Here is a 23,839-nt window from a genome sequence, read left to right as displayed (position 1 = left end):
GTCCCCGCGAGCTCGCGAAGCAAAGAAAACGCATACGGAAGTCGCGCCCGCGTATGTAAACGGTGTTCAAATCACACATGTGAGGTATCGCCGCGATCGTCAGAGCGAGAGCAATAATTCTAGCAGTAGACCTCCTCTGTAACGCTAACCTGGTAACCGTAAAAAAATTTTAAAGCGTCGCCTATTGAGATTTTTAGGTACCGTACTTTGTCGTCAATCTACAAGTGCGCGCAATTATAAAGTGTGACATGTTTGGTATCTATTTACTCGGCGTAACATTATCTTTCACATTTCGCAAAAAAATTGGGCTAATTTTACTGTTTTGTTTTTTTTTTATTCATGAAAGTGTCCCTTTTCCCAAAAAGTTGCGTTTAAAACACCACTGCGCAAATACCGTGTGACATAAAATATTGCAACAATCGCCGTTTTATTCTCTAGAGCCTCTGCTAAAAAATATATATATAATGTTTGGGGGTTCCAAGTAATTTTCTAGCAAAAAATATGGATTTTAACTTGTAAACACCAAATTCCAAAAATAGGCTTAGTCATGAAAGGGTTAAAGTATAATTTTAAAGTATTTTTTTAAAGAACTGCAATGACTTTTAACAATACACTACAGCACATGTGCACAATGCATGTCAGTGCACACTCATTATGCACACCGTAATGTACACTTGCTGGTGTGAATGGGCCCTTAGAGGGTGTGTGCATCACAGTGTACTGTATGAAACATATGTATCATGCATCACTGTAATGTGTGTAGAACAAATGTATAGGTTATATATGTATGTATGTGGGAGGGGGGTATTTTAGGACTTATTCACATGTTGCAAGGGACTAAGGATGAGCTGAACACTCCCCCGATTCAGTTTGCACCAGAGTATGCGAACAGACAAAATATTTGTGTGAACATGCAAACATCGTTAAAGTCTATGGGACATGGATGTGAAAAATGAAAAGTTTTCATTTTAACCACTTCAGACCCGGAAGGATTTGTCCCTTAATGATCAGGTCATATTTTGGGCTACGGCCCTGCATCCCTGAAAATTGCGCGGTCGTGCAACGCTGTACCCAAACAAAATTGACATATTTTTTTCCCACAAATAGAGCTTTCTTTTGGTGGTATTTGATCACCTCTGCGTTTTTTATTTTTTGCGATATAAACAAAAAAAGGCTGACAATTTTGAAAAAAAAAAGTTTTACTTTCTGCTATAATACATATCCCCCCCCCCCCCCCCAAAAAAAAAAAAAATAATAATATTTTTCAGTATAGGCTGATTATTCTTCTACATATTTTTGATAAATAAAAATTGCAATAGGCGTATATTGATTGGTTTTCACAAAAGTTATTGTGTCTGCAAACTTATGGGATTTTTAGCGGGACTGAGACATTGCGGCAGACAAATCTGCCCCCAAATTACACTTTTTGAGTACCAGTGACATTATTACATTGATCAGTGCTATAAAAATACACTGATCAATGTAAAAGTTACACTGGCAGGGAAGGGGTTAACACTAGGGGGCGATAAAGGGGTTAAGTGTGTTCCCTGGGTGTGTTCTAACTGTAAAGGGGGAATGGGCTACCAGGCACATGACAGAGTTCACTGTTCCCGATCACTGGAAACAGAATATCTCTGACATGTCATTTGTTAGAACAGGAAATCGCCTTGTTTACATAGGCAGTTTCCGTTCTGCCTCTGTACACCATGATTGCAGGTCGCCGGTGGACATTAAGTCTGCCAGACCCAAGGGCACGCTCCCTTGGCACGCAAGCGCCCACTATCTCCTATGCAAAGACCGACGTACACCTACAGCGGTTTGCGCAGGAGAGCCGACCTGCCGCACTATAATGATGGCGGCTGGTTGGCAAGTGGTTAAAAGGGTAGCTCTGATTTTGTGAAAAAATTTACATAGCAAATGAAAAAAAAATAATATAGCATGTAATTTATTATTATTACAAACTACCTTTCCTTTTTAATCTGCGGCCTGTAATTCAAAGATTTACAGCAATGTAGAGGTGTTCTTTAAACTGCTGGTGTACAGAATGACACCAGTAAAGTAATTTCCTGCTTGTGTGAATGGTTCGCTGATTTCTGGTCACATTTTTGTCACTCTTTGCAGTAGAAATTACATTTTTGTGAATTACTCTACAAGGGTTAAATACTTATTTTCTTATACAAATACAAAGAGTGCACCAGTTGATTTTTGTGAACCAGTCTCTTCCATTCAGTATCAGTATCCAAAGAACATGGTAAAACAAAAACTTGCGAAAATCCTTATGATGTACATTGACTATCCAGAAGGGATTTTTTTTCTCAGTAAAAGTTACTCTTTAGCACTGATTACAGGCTTATATGCAAGTTATTGCCATAAAAAGTGTTTGGAGGCCCGGGTACTGCCCCAGGGGACATGTATCCATGCAAAAAAAGTTTTTAAAACTACAATTTTTTTCAGGAGCAGTGATTTTAATAAAGCTTAAAGTGAAACATTAAAAATTTAATATTTCTTTAAATATCATGCCTGAGGGGTCCCCTTAGTCTGCCTGTAAAGTAGCACATCTTTCCTATGTTTATAACAGTACTGCAGCAAAATTACATTTCTAAAGGAATTTTTTTTCAAATTTATTAATTTTTTCATTCAAAATTGCTTGCGGCTGTAATCTATTGTCGGATCCTGGCAATATACATAAAAAATCATTGAGAAAAATGGCATGGGTTCCCCCCAGTCCATTACCAGGCACTTCGGGTCTGGTATGGATATTAAGGGGACACTGCCCCCACCCCAAAGCACCCTACCCATGTTGAAGGCATGTGGCCTGGTATGGTTCGGGAGGGGGGCGCTCTCTTGTCCCCCCTTTTACAGTGGCCTGCCAGGTTACATGCACAGATAAGGGTCTGGTATAGATTTTGGGGGGACCCCCACGACATATTTTTTTAATTTTGGAGCTGAGTGCCCCTTAAAATCCATACCAGACCTGAAGAGCCTGGTATGGATTTTGGGGGGGGTAGTTTTTTTTGGCTCAGGGTTCCCCTTAACCACTTCAATACACTGGGTTAAATAAATTACACTGCCTGCATTGATTAAATATATAGGCTACACTGAATATATAGGCTACACTGAATGCAGAGTGTACAAATCTTGTACTAAAAGGCTTCTGGGGTTACTAATCTGGACAGCTGGAAGCTGTCTCTGTTCACTGTTTTTTTCTGTGGTGGCAGTGAAAGGGTTAGTAAAAAATAAGAAACCCCATAAAATGTCCCACAATATACAACCATCATCAAGGGGTGTAGCAATGCAGATTCACATCAATCATAATTAACGCCGCTTGCCAAAACTTTCCTTACTGTACGGTAATTCCTTCTCTTTTTTTGGGGGATTTTTTTTTGGATTGGCAAATGTCCCATGCCACTTACCAGTTTCCCAGCCCTGAAAACTGGCAAAATTTATCATCCCTACTCTAGAGACTATTTTACCTGAAAGCAGCTGAGGTGAAAAGGAAGGAAAGCAATATCCATGCATTTTTTTTTAATGCTTATTGCTTGCTAGGTGGGTGGGACCTTTCTTGGTGATGCTGTCCTCTTAATGGGGAGTTTAATTATCTAAAATTCACTATAACAATTCTAAGAATATAAAAAAAGTAGAGAATAAATTAAGTAGGAATAAAATTATATTACAATAAAATCTCCATTCAAGTAACCATAAGCTTATATGTAGAAGCACTAAACTATTTCAACTCTCAAAGTATGGAATATATAAAAAAATATTATATAAAGTAATAGGCATACAGAAATTCCTGGTAGACCTTTGACTTACCTCATGAGTATGGAACTGTTCTTTGACATCTTCAACATTGTCAGAAATTGCTCCTTGACTCTGTAAAGCATCCTCAGCAGAAAGAAGCCAAGAAAGCACTCTTTCCAATGCTGACTGGTAACTTTCTAGATCCACCTCTGGTTCCATCACTAACCTTCCAAATGGCCGGTCATCCACACCTTGTATTTGCTGTAGAGAAAATAGCACCATATTAGCTGCAGTTTATGCTATAATCATTACAAAGTACGGTATTTTGTTCAACCAAAAATTCTTTGGCTGTAACTCTAAACAAAATGGAAATATTTTAATAACAAAATTGTTTGCCGGACACTTCACACAATTCAGTATTGCAAAATGAAGGATTGTTTCATAAGAACGTTTTTTTTTTGTTTTGTTTTTTTCTATGTGCTACATTATCTGATATTGCTTTTTCCTCAATCGATTTATGTGTATATGATGACTGTAATGGATCTGAATTGAGAAACTGGGAGACAGCAAAGTAAGTTCTAGAGCTTGATAAACATGGATATGCTTAAATCCATCTTTTATTTGATGTTCCTTCTAAAGCCATAATAAACGATAAATGCAGGATTTATCACAAGGGTTTGCAAGGGAATAGATTTTTTGTGTGAACGATACACATTTGAGCCTTCACCTGTTTATCACAGAAGAAAGAAGCGCAAGTACATATTTTTCCGTAGGGCAAGCAACTGTGCTTTGTGTCCTATATCTGTGCTTGCTGTACTCGCCCGGGGAAACATTTGAACCCTGATCAGAGATGACTGATGTAAAAAAAAAACTTGCAAATAGTTAATGATCAGAAAACTTGTGGATACTGTCACTAATGTATGTTAGAATAACATTAGAAATTGGCTTAAAATTTGTTCTTAGGTACAGAATTAGAACACCTTACTGGTTAAATAATAGTTGCATCCAGAAATCTAATAAGACTTGTATCTGTTGCTATACCGGTCAATCTAGGTAACTCCCAGCAGTCAAGATAGGTTAAAAAAACTGTGTATGTGCTCTTATGTTACTGCATGTGTTCTGTTTTACTCACACTCATTCAGCAATATGCATTATAGTAGCAGATATATTTGAATGGACAAATCCACCCTATGCTATCAAGGTAAATTTTGTGTTGTAAGTAGAAAGGAGCCTAGTCTGTAAATTACACCCACCCATCTACATGTCTCTAAAATCCTCCAATCCAATTTCCTGTCAAAGTAAAATCAGGAACATGCATCCTGCTCCCTTTTCACTGACTTTAGGCTTAATATTATTATTATTATTTTTTTTTTTAACCACTTTCAGACCGGACCAATTTGCTGGTCAAAGACCAGACCACTTTTTGCGATTCAGCACTGCGTCGCTTTAACTGACAATTGCACGGTCGTGCAACGTGGCTCCCAAACAAAATTGACGTCCTTTTTTTCCCACAAATAGAGCTTTCTTTTGGTGGTATTTGACCACCCCTGCGGTTTTTATTTTTTGCGCTATAAACAAAAATAGAGCGACAATTTTGAAAAAAATGCATTATGTTTTACTTTTTGTTATAATAAATATCCCCCAAAAATATATAAAAAAACATTTTTTTCCCTCAATTTAGGCCGATACGTATTCTTCTACATATTTTTGGTAAAAAAAATCACAATAAGCGATTATTGATTGGTTTGCGCAAAAGTTATAGCGTTTACAAAATAGGGATAGTTTTATAGCATTTTTATTAATAATTTTTTATTATTTTTTTTTTACTAGTAATGGCGGCGATCTGCGATTTTTATTGTGACTGCGACATTGTCGGGGACCCATCGGACATTTTTGACACATTTTTGGGACCATTGTCATTTATACAGTAATCACTGCTATATAAATGCAGTGATTCCTGTGTAAATGACACTGGCAGTGAAAGGGTTAACCAGTGGGTGGCAGTGTAGGGGTTAAGTGTTCCTAGGGGTGTGTTACTAACTGTGGGGGGGTTGGGCTTTCATTTAGTGTACACTGATCTCTGCTCCAATCACATGGAGCAGAGATAAGCGTCACTAGTTGCTAGGCAGAATGGAAAAATGTTGTTTATACAGCATTTCCTCCATTCGGCTGCTCCGTGAGACGATCGCGGGGATGCCCGCGGCGATCGAGTCCGCGGGTCCCGCGACCGGACTCACGGGGGTCCCGACCAGCGCGGGAGCGCGCCACCGGCGGCGCGCTCCCGATGGCAGGGCGGCATTGAATATTGGACGTACATGTACGCCAATATGCCTGCCCGTGCCATTCTGTCGACGTACATCGCCGTGCGCTGGTCGGGAAGTGGTTAATTTAGTTTTTATTAGAGATTTTCACAAACAAAGAAAATAGACAGTAATATACATCATGTATATGAAAGGAATTACAATAGTGCAATAACATATGCAGATTTACAGATTTTAAGCCATGTGTAGAAAAAGAAGCGTATTAATGTAATCATTCAAATACATAGCTAAGCGCTTTGTTCCTAGGTTATCATTTTGTAACTTATAACTGAACCCCTTTCAGTATACGCAGGTTATCTTTCGGCTCAAAAGTGGAGAAAGGGCAGATTGGGACTATAAAGAGCCAAGAACATAAGGAGAAAGGAGAACCAAAAGAAAGGCGGAAAGACCAGGCAGAAGAGAAAGAGAGAGAGAAGGTGTTAACCTTAAAACAAATAGAAAATAGTGTTAGGGAGGGGGAGGAATAAAGAGAAAGGGAGGGGGGGAGGACAGAGTGAGGGCTAGGGGGTTTGAGATGGACCTGAGGTTTCTAATATATTAAGAGTGTAGAAACAGGTTAGTGATATTTAACTTTCCCTATTTTCCAGACATCTGCACGCTTCATACCATTACTCAACCTAGAAAGTAGTAAAGTTTCATATATACAATTGGTTTTCACAACAGTAATTACTTCGGAGAGGTTAGGAACTACAGCTGTTTTCCATTTCTGAGTTATGAGTGATCTGGCGGCTATCAATCTAAATACACTGTTCCAGAAACTGGTCAAATGCTTACATGACCAAAAAACATGTTTGAGTGAGCCCACCTCTCCACAGCCACTCCAGCACAAATTAGAATTCCCTCTGGAGAATTTAGACAGTCTGTATGGGGTAAGGTACCACCTCAAGGCTATCTTTTGGTACAATTCCCAGTGGTTAACACAGCGAGATGCCCTGTAGATTGAGTTGACAGCTTGGTACCACTGTTTTAGTGTGTATACCTTTCCCAAGTATCCCTCCCATTTTAAATACGGGGAGGATTTAGTAAACACATTTTTGTTCCGGAGGAGGCCATAGAAAAGCGAAACCCCTTTTACTAGCGTGTGCTTATTCGTATAAAACTTCCAGACAGCTTCCTGTAAGTAAATTCGGGTTGTGGGTAGGGAGCGCAGGAAGTGTGATATCTGACCATATTTATACAATTCACCCATTTCTAAACCATATTCATTTTGCAGCGTTTTGAAATCTTTGACTTGTTTGTCACGTAACAAGTCAGAGAGAAGAGTGATACCTTTGAGCCTCCAGGTCTGAAGAACAAGACCAGGGATAGCCTTGGTAAGTAGGTCAATATCTATGGGGACATCAACCGTTCCCACTTCCATATGGTCGATCCGTCCGAGGTCCCTCCATGCCCAAAGAGAGGCCTGGATCGTCAGCGGTAGTTGTCTCAAGTTAAAGGGCCTCAGGCGGTCAAGCCAAAGCAAGGAAGGAAGGTCACCCGTCGGGGACATAGACTGTTCGATGTCTCTCCAAGGGGCAGAAGCTTGCTTGTTGAACCAAGTGTTGAGCTGGGTGAGCACAGCTGCCTTAAAGTAATCTTGTAGCTCCACATGGCCCATGCCCCCCACCTTTCTGTGTTTTATTAATAGACCTTTAGCGCATCTAGGCTTCTTCTTTTGCCAAATATACCCATTAAGAAGAGAGTTAAGTAACCTAAGGTGCATGGGTTTGATAGGTATGGGTAGCGTGCAAAATACATAGAGAATCTGTGGGAGCAATAACATTTTAAAAGAGGCTAGGCGTCCTGACCACGTTAGTTCTGTTTTAGAAATGTGTCTGGTCTCGGAGGTTAGCTTTTGGAGTAGCAAGGAATAGTTGGCATCAGCTAATTTATTAGGGTCTGCCGTAATCGGCAGGCCCAAATACGTTATGCTGTCCCTTTTCCAGGAGTATGGAAAAGATTTTTGTAAATTAAGCATTGATTGCAGTGGGATATCAAGGGGAAGGATAAGGGACTTAGTGTCATTAACTTTATAATAGGAGATATTACTGAATTGATCTAGCATGTGCTGAGTGTGTTTTAAAGAAAGTGTTGGGGATGTGAGGAACAGGATTATATCGTCCGCGAATAGATTTATTTTGTGGTTTTTACCTCTGAAAGTAAAACCTTGGATGCCCGGGTGGGATCTAATTTTTTCAGCTAGGGGTTCTATCAGTAAGTTGAAAATGGAGGGGGACATCCCTGCCGTGTACCATTCGTTATAGTAAAAGGTTGGGATAGGATGCTAGAGGTATACACCCTTGCAGAAGGAGTAGAATAGAGGGCTAAAATTGCAAATAGAATAGGGCCTTCAAATCCAAATTTACAAAGGACAGAGTTCATATATCCCCAATGTATCCTGTCGAACACCTTCTCCGCATCCAAAGAGAGGAGCAGAGAAGGCGTCCGACAGGTCCTCGTATGGCACACAACATCAATCACTCGTCTAGTCGCGTCTGAAGCTTGTCTTCCTACTGTAAATCCTGCTTGGTCGGGGCTTATAAGAGTTGGCAGAATGAGCAGCAGTCTGTGGGCCAGAATTTTAGCGTAAATCTTTACATCTGTATTGAGAAGCGAAATTGGGCGGAAATTGGCCCGGAGTATCTGGAGATTTTCCTGGTTTAGGTATGGTGACAACATAAGCGCCTAACATTTCCGAGGGGAAGAAGGAGGTAGTGGCCGCTTGTGAGTAAATTGCTTGTAATGTTGGGGTTAAAAGGTCGCCGAATTTTAAATAATATTCGCCAGGAAGGCCATCAGGGCCAGGAGATTTGCCCGACGGCAGTGTTCTAATGATTTTTTGTATTTCTGTCTGGGAAATAGGGGCATTTAATGTGGAAAGTTGCTCCACAGAAAGTTTGGGCAGCGAGACACTGTCTAAAAAGGCTTGGATGTCTGCTTCTGTTGGTTGTGAGGTGTTGGAGTCTGATTTAATATTATATAGCGAGGAATAGTATCGGGCAAAGGAGTCAGCAATATCTTTAGGGTTATATATTTTACTATTATCCGAAGAGTTAATTAAATAAGGCATAGTGGTTCGAGCTTTTTGTTCTCTTAAACGCTGGGCCAAAAATTTACCTGCTCTATTTCCCGCCGAGTAATGAGTCAATTTGAGGTAGTGGACAAATTTGTTATGGTCTTCTAAAAGCAGAAGTCTGAGCTCAGAACGAAGAGCGTCTAACCTGTGAGCCGTTGTGGGGCAGGGGTTTATCTTGTTCTGTTTGTCCAGTGAGTCAATATCAGTTAGGATTCGGTCCAGCCTGAGAGATCTCTGTTTTTTAAGTCTTACACTAGCTTGCAACAGAATACCCCTTATATAAGCTTTATGTGCACACCAAAGAATCATTGGATCGTTAACCGAACCAGTGTTGGTTATAAAAAATTCTTTGAGACTTTTAGTTACCTCTAACATCTGTTTTTGTGAACCAAATATGCCAGCACTCGCTCTCCAGATCCCAGACACATTATGAGCGTTCCCCTCCGCCACCACTGCAGAAACAGGGGCATGATCAGACCAAGAGATACCATGGATGGCGGAGGAGGACACGGCTTGCAACAAAAATCTATCTACAAGGATAATATCAATTCTTGAATACGTATTATGTCTGGAGGAGTGAAAGGAATAATCCCTCTCAGTAGAGTGCTGACATCTCCAGACGTCATATAGCCCCTCCTCCTGCAGCAAGCGTTGTAAAGAGGGAAGAGGTCTACGAGATCTGGTGGTTGTGTCCATATGGAAGTCCACAGTTATGTTATAGTCCCCACACATTACCAGGGCTCCTTGTCGCACTTCTTTGATTTTTGTAAGCAGTCTCTTGAGAAACCTGAGTTGGTGAGAATTAGGAGCGTAAAGGTTCACAATGGTGTAGATCTTATTGTTAAGAGAACCCACCAAAATTATATATCTGCCCTCAGGGTCTGTTACTGTGAGGATATGCGAAAAAGCAATCGAGTCTCTAACAGCTATCACAACACCTTTGCGTTTTTGCGAGGCGGATGCATAGAAAAGATGAGGGAAATTCTTGTTGTGAAAGGGCGGCGGGTCGTTAGCTAAGAAATGCGATTCCTGTAAGCAGAGTACATCTGCCCGCAGTTTCTGAGCTTCTTTCCATACTGATGCCCTCTTGGCTGGGTGATTTAACCCGTGCACATTAAAGGAAACTAAATTAAGCATTGGTAGCAAGAATGTATAATGAGTAGGTTAGTCCGCATACCTCTCTTGATCGTAGAATAGTTCTGCAGAAGCATAGGCGTCCAGGTCGATCCAGTTCCACACCTCCGACTGACATGGCTGGAGCACCACAGAGTCCATCTCAAGGGGAAAAAGGGTAGGATCCAGGGATGAGAAAAATCATAGGAGAAAAGGGAGAAAAGAACAATACAAATAAAGAAAAAGCTAGAGTTCCAAAACTTAGGCATAAGCCACATAGGTAAAAAGGACGATTCAACTTGGAATCTGTAGGCAGTGATCCTGCCCGTCATATAACTGGGGGGAAACAAAAACGTTCACATAGATCCGCAGGTACCGAGAGCAACAGTATAGAGAATAGTAGAGATCAAGCAAAAAGTCCGGGTGACTCAATAATTGCGATTCAAGCTTTTCTTCTTACGTGACACCACTTGCCAGTTGTCTGGTGATGAGATTTTTGACAGAGAGGCTGGGGTGGTGTCAGTTTGCGAGGGGAGAATGTTCCACTGTTTGAGTAGTTCTAAACCATCCTCTAGGTTATTAATCACCGTCGTATGGCCTTCCCTGGAGATGGTAAGCTTACATGGAAATCCCCATCTATAAACAATGGCATGGTTGCGAAGCGCTTTGGTGATGGGCAGCAAAGCCTTCCTCCTCTGCATGGTATGCTGTGACAAGTCTGCAAAGACTTGGAGGTTAGCGTAGCGTTCCGGAGGTTGCTTGTTGGTTCGGAAGGCCAAAGTAAATTTCTCCTTGACCTGGAAAAAGGGGACCCTCATCAGTACATCCCTCGGAATGTTGTCCAGGAGGTGCGATGGTTTTGGGAGGCGATGGATTCTATCCATCGCCAGATCTGAGGCAGGTAGGTCCGGTAAGAAGGCACCCAACAGTTCCTGGGCATATTGGAGTAGTTGCGCCGGTAATACCAGCTCCGTGACGCCCCTCAATTTAATATTGTTGCGTCGGGACCTATCCTCCAAATCTGCGACTTTTGACTTTAGCCACGCCACCTCCTCTGACTGGTCGTTCTGGGCATCTACTACTGAATTAATGGTAGTTGCAAATTCGCCCATTTTGTTTTCCACATGGTCGATCCGCGCGCCCACTTCATTTATATCAGATTTGAACCCCCGCATACAGTCCATCATGTCAGTGTGCAGGGTGCTACGCAGGGAGATCAGCATATCTTTTAATGTAGTATCGGACACGGGTTGGTTAGATGTGGGGAATGCATCTATGGTATCCGAGATTTCCCTGGTATCCTCCAACTGATCACCCTCTCCACTAACCTGTTCCGCGCCAGGATTTTCCGTCATCCGCGGCTTGGACTTCGCTGGACTGAGGGAGAGCGGAGTGGACATTCCCGGGGACCCACGTGGCGATCGGTGATCCAGGCTTGGAGCCTCCGAACCGGAGCTACTGGAGGCCGAAGGCGAGGCGCTGCGGTAATTTCTTCAGTTGCGGTAAGTTCTTACGTTTGCGGGTCATCTCAGCTGGATAAGGAGGAGATACGCCGTCGATAGATGCCAGTATGAGATCGTAGAAGCACTCCGGAGTGTGAGTATTGCTCTCGGTGTAGCGGAGCTACCGTCTCATGCGTCCATACAGCAGCGCGGTAGCCACGCCCCCAGGCTTAATATTATTTTAACAGGAACATTCCAACACCAGAAATAACAGGCCACTGCATTTGGGTGTCATTCTAGCAACATGACACTGTTCCGGACAAAAAATGCATGTTAATAAAACCAATGTTTTTAAAGATGTACAGTAATATTAGAGCATTATCATGGCTGGTGATTTTATATTTTGGAGTTATTTTGTTGTGTTAGCATGAGACAACACTTTTCTGGAACATGTCTGACGTAGAAAACTTTTGGACACATGGAAGGGATCATGTCTCTATTAACTCTTTAAAAGGTTACAAACATGGTGTTTCTTGAAGCAACATAACATGTTCTTTTTCAATGAAAAATATTGTGGCGCCCCTCAGGTGGGAGGTAAAGTCCACGATAGACTTATGTGAGTGACGTCTGGACAAGGAGCTTGTCCCGGCTCCAAACTGCAGTGAGATCAGAAAAAACGCATAAGGCGCACATCACTGGCAGGCCTGTGTAAAAATTGAATGATAGTCACAGCCTGGACTCCAACCAGGCCATGCCCCCAATGCATTCTGCTCTGCCCTTTGGAGCTTAGTCATACCTACAGTGGTGTGAAAAAGTGTTTGCCCCCTTCCTCATTTCCTGTTCCTTTGCATGTTTGTCACACTTAAGTGTTTTGGAACATCAAACCAATTTAAACAATAGTCAAGGACAACACAAGTAAACACAAAATGCAATTTGTAAATGAAGGTGTTTATTATTAAAGGTGAAAAAAATCCAAACCATCATGGCCCTGTGTGAAAAAGTGATTGCCCCCTAAACCTAATAACTGGTTGGGCCACCCTTAGCAGCAACAACTGCAACCAAGCGTTTGCGATAACGTGCAATGAGGCTTTTACAGCGTCCTGGAGGAATTTTGGCCCACTCATCTTTGCAGAATTGTCCTAATTCAGTTACATTAGAGGGTTTTCGAGCATGAACGGCCTTTTTAAGGTCATACCACAACATCTCAATAGGATTCAGGTCAGGACTTTGGCTAGGCCACTCCAAAGTCTTCATTTTGTTTTTCTTCAGCCATTCGGTGGTGGGCTTGCTGGTGTGTTTAGGATCATTGTCCTGCTGCAGAACCCAAGTTCGTTTCAGCTTGAGTACACGAACAGATGGTCGGACATTCTCCTTCAGGATCTCTTGGTAGACAGCAGAATTCATAGTTCCTTTTATCACGGCAAGTCTTCCAGGTCCTGAAGCAGCAAAACAGCCCCAGACCATCACACTACCACCACCATATTTTACTGTTGGTATAATGTTCTTTTTATGAAATGCAGTGTTCCTTCTACGCCAGATATACTTGGACACACACCTTCCAAAGAGTTCCACTTTTGTCTCATCGGTCCACAGAATGTTGTCCCAAAAGTCTTGGGGATCATCAAGATGTGTTGTGGAGAAATTGAGACGAGCTTTGATGTTCTTTTTGCTCAGCAGTGGTTTTCTCCTTGGAACTCTGCCATGCAGGCCATTTTTGCCCAGTCTTTTCCTGATGGTGGAGGCATGAACGCTGACCTTAACTGAGGCAAGTGAGGCCTGCAGTTCCTTGGACGTTGTTGTGGGGTCTTTTGTGACCTCTTGGATGAGTCGTCGCTGCGCTCTTGGGGTAATTTTGGGCGGCCGGCCACTCCTGGGAAGGTTCACCACTGTTCCATGTCTTCGCCATTTGTGGATAATGGCTCTCACTGTGGTTCGCTGGATTCCCAAAGCTTTGGAAATGGCTTTATAACCCTTTCCAGACTGATAGATCTCAATTACTTTCTTTCTCAATTGTTCCTGAATTTCTTTGGGTCTCGGCATGATGTGTAGCTTTTAAGGATCTTCTGGTGGACCTTACTGTGTCAAGCAGCTCCTATTTAAGTGATGCCTTGATTGTGAACAGGTGTGGCAATAATCAGGCCTGGGTGTGGCTAGAGAAATTGAACTCAGGTGTGGACAACCACAGTTATAGTATGTTTTAACAAGGGGGGCAATCACTTTTTCACACAGGGCCATGATGGTTTGGATTTTTTTTCACCTTTAATAATAAACACCTTCATTTACAAATTGCATTTTGTGTTTACTTGTGTTATCCTTGACTATTGTTTAAATTGGTTTGATGTTCCGAAACACTTAAGTGTGACAAACATGCAAAGGAACAGGAAATGAGGAAGGGGGCAAACACTTTTTCACACCACTGTAAGCTCCAAGGGGCAGAGAAGAACGCATTGGGGCATGGCCTGGTCAGAGCCTGAGCTGAGGCTGCCATTCACTCTTCACATGGGTCTACCATCGATGTGCGCCTTATGGATTTTTCTCTCTGATACTGATGTTCTTTTTCTAATTTGCACAGATAACTGATTGGTTTTCAGTACTTTCCTACACACTAGCTTTATCAATAGCATATCACTAGAAACATACTTATTAAACTATGTAACTATGTTGCTATGTTTTGGCAATTAAAAACTTAAATTTTTGTAGAAAAAAATATATTTTAGTATGACATGACTGTTTAAATAAAAGTAAGGCACATTCTAATTATGAACCTTAGGTCTCCTTCCAAAGTAGAGATCTCGGTTATGCTTTGCTTGACTTTTAATTAAGCCACATATCAGCTATCAAAGCTTAATTCCCATTACAGAAGTTACGCTTCTCAGGGCAGAGCTAAGAGTTTATAAAAGAAATCAGATACACTTCATGGAGCATTTATAATTGTTGTGGTAGGAGGTAGGGACATGCTGCATTCTGCTATGTTTCACAGCATATCTGCAAATTCAGTTCCTTTCAACAACATGCTGAGGTCCCTATAACAATTTAAATTAGGGAGGTTGGAGGAAGGTTATTTGCATGCCAGTTTTCCCCTATAAATATGACACTAGAACGTGTTACTTGGAAACAAATCAAATGGCATAGTCTAATAACATAGCTAGTTACTTCTTGTATCAAAAAAGCATACATACTACATAATCTCAAAGATTCAAGTTAGTCAGGAATAAAGCATATAGGACAAGATATTAAAATAGGGAAAATTAGGACGGTGATTACATTACCAACTCGACACTGCATACATTTAGACTGGGGTTAGGTATTTCTGTGTAGTCCAAATTTTTTTCCCATTAAACAATTTTTCTGAACCCTACTCAGTAAAGCAGTAAAAAGTGTATTGATCTTGCAAAAAGTACAACCTCATTTGGTTTTCTGATCTCAGATTAATGAAGCTTGAACTGTAATGGTTTGTGTTCATAAAATATATTGTGCTAAATGCAAATAAATGAGCTGTATATAGTGCATACCCATGCACCTACTATATATCACCAAATGCAAAAATACATAACAAATTGTACCACATATATAAAACTATCAACAAATTGTGTATCACATAAATATAAAAATCAAAACAGGTTAGTGCGGGGGGTGCATGCACAAAGTCAACCAAGCAGGACATGCTTGATTAGAGCTCTGCTCCTCACAGGGTCCCACAGCTGCTTACAGCTCTAACCTGGTAGCCTTTTCTACACCCACCATATCCTCTAACACCAGGACACACACAGAGGCAGGCACTAGGGTGTGTGTCAGCTTTAAACAGAAAACAAAGTCAACATCTATCTGGGATATCCTTGCCCAAGCCTCATCCAAGATGGTGGTGCCTCTATTTTCCTTGCTGAGTGCACCGCGCTCACACAGGCAGACCTAGCAATTGACAACGGCAGACGTGAGTCAGACAGAGACTTTGGGATTGCTCCCTTAGCTTTCCAACCTGATGCCACACAGCCAGACCTGCTTCACCATTTTGAGCAGATGCTCAACAAAGTCTTAAAGCAGACCTCCGATTATATCACTGACAGGCTGTCCTGGGAAATCCTCAAATTAGGACAGCTCCCAGTGTATCTGAAACAAAGAGGGGGTAACCTTGATGCTCTAATAGCTAATCACTCTGAAGAGTTAAAAGCCTTGTAGGAAGAAAATCTCACTCTACAATCCTGCCTTAAGGATTATGAGAAGAGCGTCTGCCCTTCTAACCTCAGCAATAGCAGTCTCCCTAGTCCATAACAGATCTTCAATAAACAGTAACATTGTTGTTCCAGGAGCTGGCACCCTCTATCCCAATGGCCCCCTTGAATATTCTAACCCTTAACATTCAGGGGCTCAACTCCACTAACAAACTCACTAAAGCTTTCCTATCTATCGCTTTAGATAAGGCACATGTAATCTGTTTACAATAGACACATTTCACAACCCACTCCTCTCCCAAATTTTTGGTTACTCCTTCCCACAAGTATATACTGCCTCTGCATCATTTAAGTGCGGTGGGGTCCTAATAGCACTTCATTGCACAACTCTCTTCCCCTTCCAGATGGAGATAAAAAACCTAGAAGGCTGCTACCTGATTACATGAAATCTTCTTGATAGTGACATCACTATCTTATACTATTTTTTATAACAGGAATACGATTCCTCTCCCATTTACTGACTGTAATCAACACCCATAAACGGCGAACCCTCCTAGTGTGTGGTGACTCCAAACAAGCCCTATATCCTTTTTTAGATAAGTCTCCAAATTTTCCCTCCCCTCCACCAGTGCTAATAATCTCCCTTTCCAGCAACTCTTACACCACCACTCCTTGTTAGATTCCTGGTGGGAATGTAACCCAACTAGGCATCAATATATGAACTACTCCTATCCTCATAAACTTTTCTCACAAATTTATCACATCTTTATCACTGTTGGCTCCTCGCTCCTACTCCTCTCCTCGACTATACTACCTGTCACTATGCGTTGTCCTCATAACCTTGTCCTCTTTGGTTCCCAGACCTAGCAACCTATCATGTTGTATCAATAATAGCATCCTAGCACACTCATACTGCCATCTAGACCTAGAAAATGCACTCAAGGACTATCGCTTCAACAATTCTTTGAAAGGGACCTTGCTGCTAGGTCTCTGGGAAGCCCACAACTCAGTCATTAGAGATGTATGCATTAGTTAAACATCTTACCTCCAAAAGGAGAAATGCCTCCTCCATAAATGTATTGGGGAAGAGCTTTATAAATTATCAGCTGCATTCCAGGAGCAACCTACTCCTATCTCAAGGTGAAACTTTGACAAAGCTCACTTGGAGCTAGGCCTATTCCCCAAGGGCTCAGTGGAAAAGGCCTTATGCAGAACCCGACACAAGTTCTACATGAAGGCCAATAAACCTGATACATTCTTAGCTCTTGCCCTCTGTAAGGCTAACCATACACCCAAACCTGTGCATTGAAAGCTTTCCAGAGATACTTATATGAGCAACCCTTTAAAATACTTCTCAAATTCTGTTGCAGGCTTACTGATCTCTACTCAGATTTAGGCACATTTGATAACTCATGAGCCGAAACCCTTTTCTCTAGCATCAAACTCCCCGCACTCCCGATCACTCATAACAAGAGCCTGGATTCACATAAATGCCATTCCAATTTTGACAGGCACTCTTTTAGGGCTGAAACTTTGACCTCTAACTCTATGACATCTGTATGATACCCAAACCCCACTCTACTCAAGGTCTGATTACAGACACATTTCCGTCCTCAATTTTTATATCAACATTTTAGCAAAAATCATTTTGAGTCCCCTTAACCTAGTCATTGGTTAGGGGTCCATTCCATTTGGTGAGTGGGAACACAAAAGGGGATGTTGCGTACCTCAAATTTATGGAGCACTTTGCACTTTATGGATTGGAGCACATTGTTTACTAATTTACGGGCATTCACTTACTAATGAATTGTATTATATGATTATCATTATTTACGTTACTGTTTATTATTGCATGCACTGTAATATATAATATATAATATAATATATACTGCGGTGGGGTTCTCTCTCCCCTCAGGACACCTCCTTTGTGTCGGTGGACTGCCCCTGCATGACGCTCTTCCGATGTCCCGGCATGGGGATGCACCATGCATTGTAGATCTGAGGTGTTGTTCATGTGATGCAGTGCACCTGCGCCATTACCAGGCATCAGTAATTGTTGTGCCTTGCGAGCTAGTCACACTGGCCACTCAGCCGGCTCGATGCATGCAAGGTCAGTCTCGTTCAAATGATATGCGCATGTGTGAGCATTATGCATGATGTGATTGTGTCATGCGTCATGCAACACTATCCCCATATAAGACAGCGCACCTGATATGATGGGGCGCTGCTGCTGGGACTCTGGTATACGCTGCTATAGCCACTATCATATTGAATGTAGGGGGACTATATTTTGTGTATATATATATATATATATATATATATATATATATATATGTTGGGGAGACTCATGGTCCACTCCAGCGTTGCTGGGAGGAAGGAAGTCTACCTTTATGCATATGCTACACCATGGTGCTGATCAGAGGTCTTCTAAGTATTTTCATCCCTTGACTTCAGGTTGTAGGATTACTGATGTTTCCCTTCTCCTTTCTTTAATACCCATAGATTATCTCACCTGCATGGTTGAAATCACTGGCTCAACCCCAACTGAGGCTGTCATCTGGTGGGGACACTTGTGTGGAACATTAGGGGCCCACTGTATGTCTTTCCTTGGCTCATTCTAGGGCATGAGGTGTTCCCCATGAGCACAATGGCTGTTGCTGAGCTATACAGCTGACTTTCTTGCTGATTGTTTTCACTGGTATGTCATCATGAATGTCTGCTGCCTGTATGATGCTGCAACATGTAACATTGTATGTACCTTTACCTAAGACCTACTATGACTAATATGATCATTGTCTTATAGAAAACAATATTCTGTGTTCCTTATATACCAATTTCTCTGATGAAGGGACGTATTCTGTCTCAAAAGGCGTTGGGCTTTTAGGACCACTTTCTCAGATGCGACAGCAGTCATTCTACATATGTTCTTATACCCAGGTTTTTATTGGTGATGTATACACCTGTTTTACATTTATACCTTTGTTAATAAAACTTGAAATCATTTATTTCTGTGTCCTCATCGTTTGCCTTTCAAATCCCACTAGGACTGGGGGGTACTTTTTGTTTCTGTGTCCTTGCCTCTCAAGGCCCACTTTATGCAGACATCATTACTCCTATACCACAGAACACACAAGAGGAGAGAGAGAGGAAGAGGAGGAGGATTCTTGCAGTTTCTGAGGCATTGGTTCAGTGGAAGACATACTGTATATCATAGGCATGTGCACAGGGTATGCTTGTTTTGCCTGGGCACACGCTAATCGCCCCATGCACATTAGTGTAGTTGAGCCAGGTTCCACTCACCCCTTGGGTGTGCATATTTCTTCCTCCCTGCTGGCCCCCTGGCCACTGGAGCTGCTGTACACAGTGGTTGTTTTTGGTAGGAACAGGGCAGGTCTTGTGTCCACCCACCCCTCCATTGTTGGAGAGCAGGCTGAGCTCCAGTGTCTGCTCTCTCTTTCCCCAGATAGCTGCATAGCCTGATCCCTGTTACTTGCCTGGCTAAGGGACCCTTGGGGGTTCCAAAATTTTGCTGTATGTTTACCATGTGACCATGAAAAAAAAAGCTTTTGACCCTTTCTAGGAATCCTTGGTGTGTTGATGACATTTCTTTACTTTTACTGCTGCATAGGGGACATAGAGAGCAGTATGCGTGTCTGCTCCCCCTTACCATCTCTCTCCCAGCAGCAGCAGTGTTACAGAAGAGAAAGAACAGAGTACAGCACTCCTCTGTCCTCCTCCCACTTGGACAATGTATCGCAATAGATTTGGGGAAATGTAGCCTGGGGGGGCAGGAGTGCAATCAAAATGAATGGAGCTGTAGACTGTAATGGTCACAAGGAGGTCACAAGATATTAGAGGCAGTCTAAGGCTCGTTCACATTATCACGTAATTTGGCAATTTTGACAGTGCAATTTTCATGTTATACTGCATGTTGCATAGGGAAGCCTATTCACTTGCATGGGCTGTCCTATGTACATTTGTCACCCAAAAAGAAGTAGACGTTTTTCAAGTAAAAAACATCACTTGATTTTTAAAAGACCAGCTTGCTGCGTGATCCTGTCATGCAACAATCACAGAATTGGAAAACAAAGTGCACAGTTTGGAATTCGAAATCGCAATGTGGGAATGGAGCTTAAGGTTGGTGACAGTGAGCGAGGACCTGCTACCAGGGATGTCTTCATTCATATACCCCAGAAGTTTGAGAGGCTGAGGTTGAGAGGCTGAGCTATTGTGGACCTTTTGTGTGTGGGGACCTGGAGCAGTGCGGATCCAACTCTGGGTGTCTGTGCCATACCAGAGACCATGGAAATGAGTCACAAAGCATTATTTGCCCCACACTGGAACCCAAAGGGACCTGTTGCCATGTGGGCCTGCAGCCTGGGTGAGCCAGTCAGGAACAGATTGTAAGACCTTAGAATTCCAAAGCCAATTACTGACTGCCAAGTCATTAGGACCGGATTAGTCACCTGCCAGAAGTGGTGAGCTGAACTATGTCAACCTCTTGCCACACGCATAGTCAATGACATTGAGACTGCTTTTAAACAACTGCTCATCTACATATTGTACATCTTAAAGCAGGAGTTCTGCCATTTTTTGTTTTTAAAAGTCAGCAGCTACAAATACTGCAGCTGCTGACTTTTAAAATAAGGAAACGTACCCGCCCAGCGGGCCGGCGATGTCGGCACCAGAAGACGATCTCTCGATCGGCTCTCAGGTGCTTCCGCCGCCATCTTTGGTATGGGAATCAGGAAGTGAAGCCTTGCGGCTTGACTTCCCGGTTCCCTACTGTGCATGCGCGAGTCACGCTGCGCAATAAGGATGGCCCCTGCTGTCTCTGGGATCCATGTGTTTCCCAGCAGACAGCAGGGGCCCCACAGGAAGTGGCAGAATCTGCGGCTATCTATGCCCGGAAGTGGGTGAAGATACCTGTATTATACAGGTATCTGTACCCCCCTCCCCCCTGAAAGGTGCCAATTGTGGACCAGGAGGGGGGGGGGGTTCCAATGAGTTCCACTTTAGGGTGGAGCTCCGCTTTAAAGGGTCCGCCTAAAGAAGAGCCCCACCAAAAGCCAGCCAACATTAACTGTTAGGTGCCAGGTACTTTTAGCTACCTTTAAGGGGTACACCATACATTAGGACTGCATAATCACACCTGCTGCTGATGTTATACGCAATGTGTGTGTGCATGAACCCTGTTTTTCTTCTGAGTAGGTTGATGTCCTTACAGAGACTCTAGCAGCACCAGTTATAGATCCATTTAACTTTGCTATAGCCTTTTAAGTGCCAGATAGTGGTCATAATCATTTGTTCATTGGGCCCTGTTTATTTGCATTTTACCATAATATGTTTAATTTACCACCAAATTGCTTGTGGCCTATATCCTGTGTATTACAGGCACACCCCACTTTTAAGTACACAATGGGGTTTATTTACTAAAGCTGGAAAGTGCAAAATCAGGCTCCCTTCTGCATAGAAACCAATGAGCTTCTAACCCCAGCTTGCTCAATTAAGCTTTGGTAATAAAACCTTGTTTCTATGCAGAAATGATTTAGCATGTTCCAGCTTTAGTAAATAAACCCCATTGTGTACTTAAAAGTGGGGTATGCCTGTATTATAGCATGGTAGCTTGCCAACTCTTAAGTCACACAAGTGTAAACTGCTTTTGGTTTGGTCTATAGCCAATTATGTCACTGTGACGTGAGCTGTCAATAGAGTCGTGGCAGAATAGAGGACCCATCATCGCCAGTGGTTCCTGCGAGCATTGGTAATTCCTACATGCGTGTATATATATATATATATATATATATATATATATATACACACACACACGCATGTGTGTTAGAACTTTGGGATGCACACTTGATTGCAAAAAGGCTGCACTCATCTATAATACATATTAAGTTCATGAAGTCTTTCCTGAGTTGTTTTTATTTTTCAGACCTTTTACTATTTTTGTTACCTGTCTCTTTTAACAATAGATTTTGTGACAACTTAAAAATTTGGGATTTCCCAACATTTTTCTGTCCTGGTGACCATCATAGTTTTTGACACACTAAAGTTTTGTCTTTAGCTATACATACACCTGTTCCTGATTTAAAATAAACAAGTTGTATTTTGGAGTATAAAGGTACCTTTTATTAATGCAGCCCCTAATACAGTGATAAGATTAAAGCAGTAACATTAGTGAAAAGATTCACATGGAAGACTGTATGGACTGAAGTTTACACATACTTAAAGTGGACCTTACAGCTAAAATGCAAAGTCTGTTTTTTTAGTGGACCCCCTCTCCTACTTTTTAGAAATGCAGCATACAAATATAAAAAACCTATATAGGGGAAGTTAGATAGTATACTTAACTTTTTCCCATTGTCTGATATGACAGCCTAGGTGAGGGTGGCATTAACACCCTACTGGCACGATCTGTGAAATGTAGAGTGCTCCAAATCTAGCTGGGAAGACATTCCCATTTTAGTGTTCACTATTGCCCTATTTTTTTTTTGACATGACATCACCCACTGCATCACTGTAGCCAGAGATGAGGTACATATATTATCTATGTTTTTTTCCCCCCTATACATTTTTTTAAAAGTGTATACTGTATTTTAAAAGGGGGGCATTTAAAAACCTGAGCTTGCACAGATAGCAGGGATCTCTTTTAAAAAGATTTGTTTTTAATAGAAATTAAAAAATTCAATTAGGTCAATTTTTTATATTCAACAGGTGCTGGGGGGCTTCAAATTTAGTTTTTCATTTTGTTTTATTCGTTTTACAAAATAAAAGTATTATGTATTTTTGTCAAAATTGTGGGACCTACATATGTTGTCACAGTAATTATGTTTTGCTTTGCACAATTTTACCCTTTTCCACTGCTATATTTCCAATTTAACAAAAGTTTGACATGGGAAGTTGTGATGTCAACGTGCAGTAAACCAGGTGGAAATTAACAGGTAGAATGAACTAGGAGGGCTTAAGGCTTTGAGCCCGACAGCATGGGCATGCAGTCGCCCCTCCCTTTATTACTAAGAGAATAGAAGCAATAGTGTAAATATTTAGGGCTATATACAGGTTACTGTATTTGGGTTAATGTCACTTTAAGAGAATGGAAAATTGGGCTGGGGGTGGGGTTAAGGCTCACAAGGCTATTGGTGATATCCCAAATGGTCATGTGACCCATGGGGAATGTTCTGGAAAAGGGCTTATTATATATAGGACTCTCTCACAAGTGCACTCACACCTGTTCCCAGCCAGGCAGTGAAGGTGCAACAAGCTTCTCACCCCCCCCCCTTCACTTGTCGCTAAGCACGTTTATGTCGTCTGCCACCCTATGTGATGTAGGGGGGACTTTGGTTAAAATATTTATGTATGCTCGAGTCCTTTAAGACTGAGCTGTTTTGAAGTTGATCGTTTGAAATATAAGAATTTTATGATGCAATAAAATTATCAGAATATGGTTATTATTTATTTATTGATTTGAATATACCAATAAAAGTGCAGCGGCCAATTATTTGCCAATAAGTGTGTTGAGTTATTATTTAACTAGGCTATATAAGTTTTGGTGTTCGGGGAGGGTAGGTGCGGCCTGCATTCCCATGTAGTAAAAGTAAAAAGTTCAATTTTCAGATTGCTGTGAATTATCACCATTTAATTGTAAAAATCTTGTGAAAAGTTTTGATATACTGGGGATCATTAAATGTGTTAAAAATAAGACACACTCTGAGCAGAGTTCCCAAGGTAAAATTTTAAACTGTTGATTTCAGTCTTATATAAATATGCCCAGATAAAGAGACATGTGAAAAATGACTAAACCATACTACTCCTGTATCATAACTCCATCCAATTAGTCAAAAATAAGGTTACTGTTTGCCAGTATGTATGAGTTTGCGAGTGAGTATGAAAAACTTTATGTGGAATATCAAAGTCTTTTGCAACACTAAGCTTATTATTGATGACATGTGATTTCTGGTTTCGGAAGGTGAAATAGATTTTATCAAAAGGAAC

At 41.6% G+C, this 23,839-nt stretch overlaps 1 protein-coding gene across 5 annotated transcripts in view; it reads right to left on the bottom strand.

Moving 5' to 3' along the window:
• Positions 1-23,839, bottom strand: part of DMD (dystrophin) — a 3,436,004-nt gene that overhangs the window by 2,324,950 nt on the left and 1,087,215 nt on the right. For all 5 annotated transcript variants that reach the window (XM_077482558.1, XM_077482560.1, XM_077482557.1 and 2 more), the window contains one exon: positions 3,814-4,002. In XM_077482558.1, the coding sequence (XP_077338684.1) occupies positions 3,814-4,002 (189 nt within the window). The remainder of the gene's footprint in view (positions 1-3,813; positions 4,003-23,839) is intronic.

The sequence above is a fragment of the Lithobates pipiens genome, unplaced genomic scaffold (assembly GCF_037356315.1).
Source record: "Lithobates pipiens isolate NorthernLeopardFrog02 unplaced genomic scaffold, aLitPip1_a1.2 Scaffold_16, whole genome shotgun sequence".
Classification (NCBI taxonomy): Eukaryota; Metazoa; Chordata; class Amphibia; order Anura; family Ranidae; genus Lithobates; species Lithobates pipiens.
This window is presented reverse-complemented; position numbering and strand designations above follow the sequence as displayed.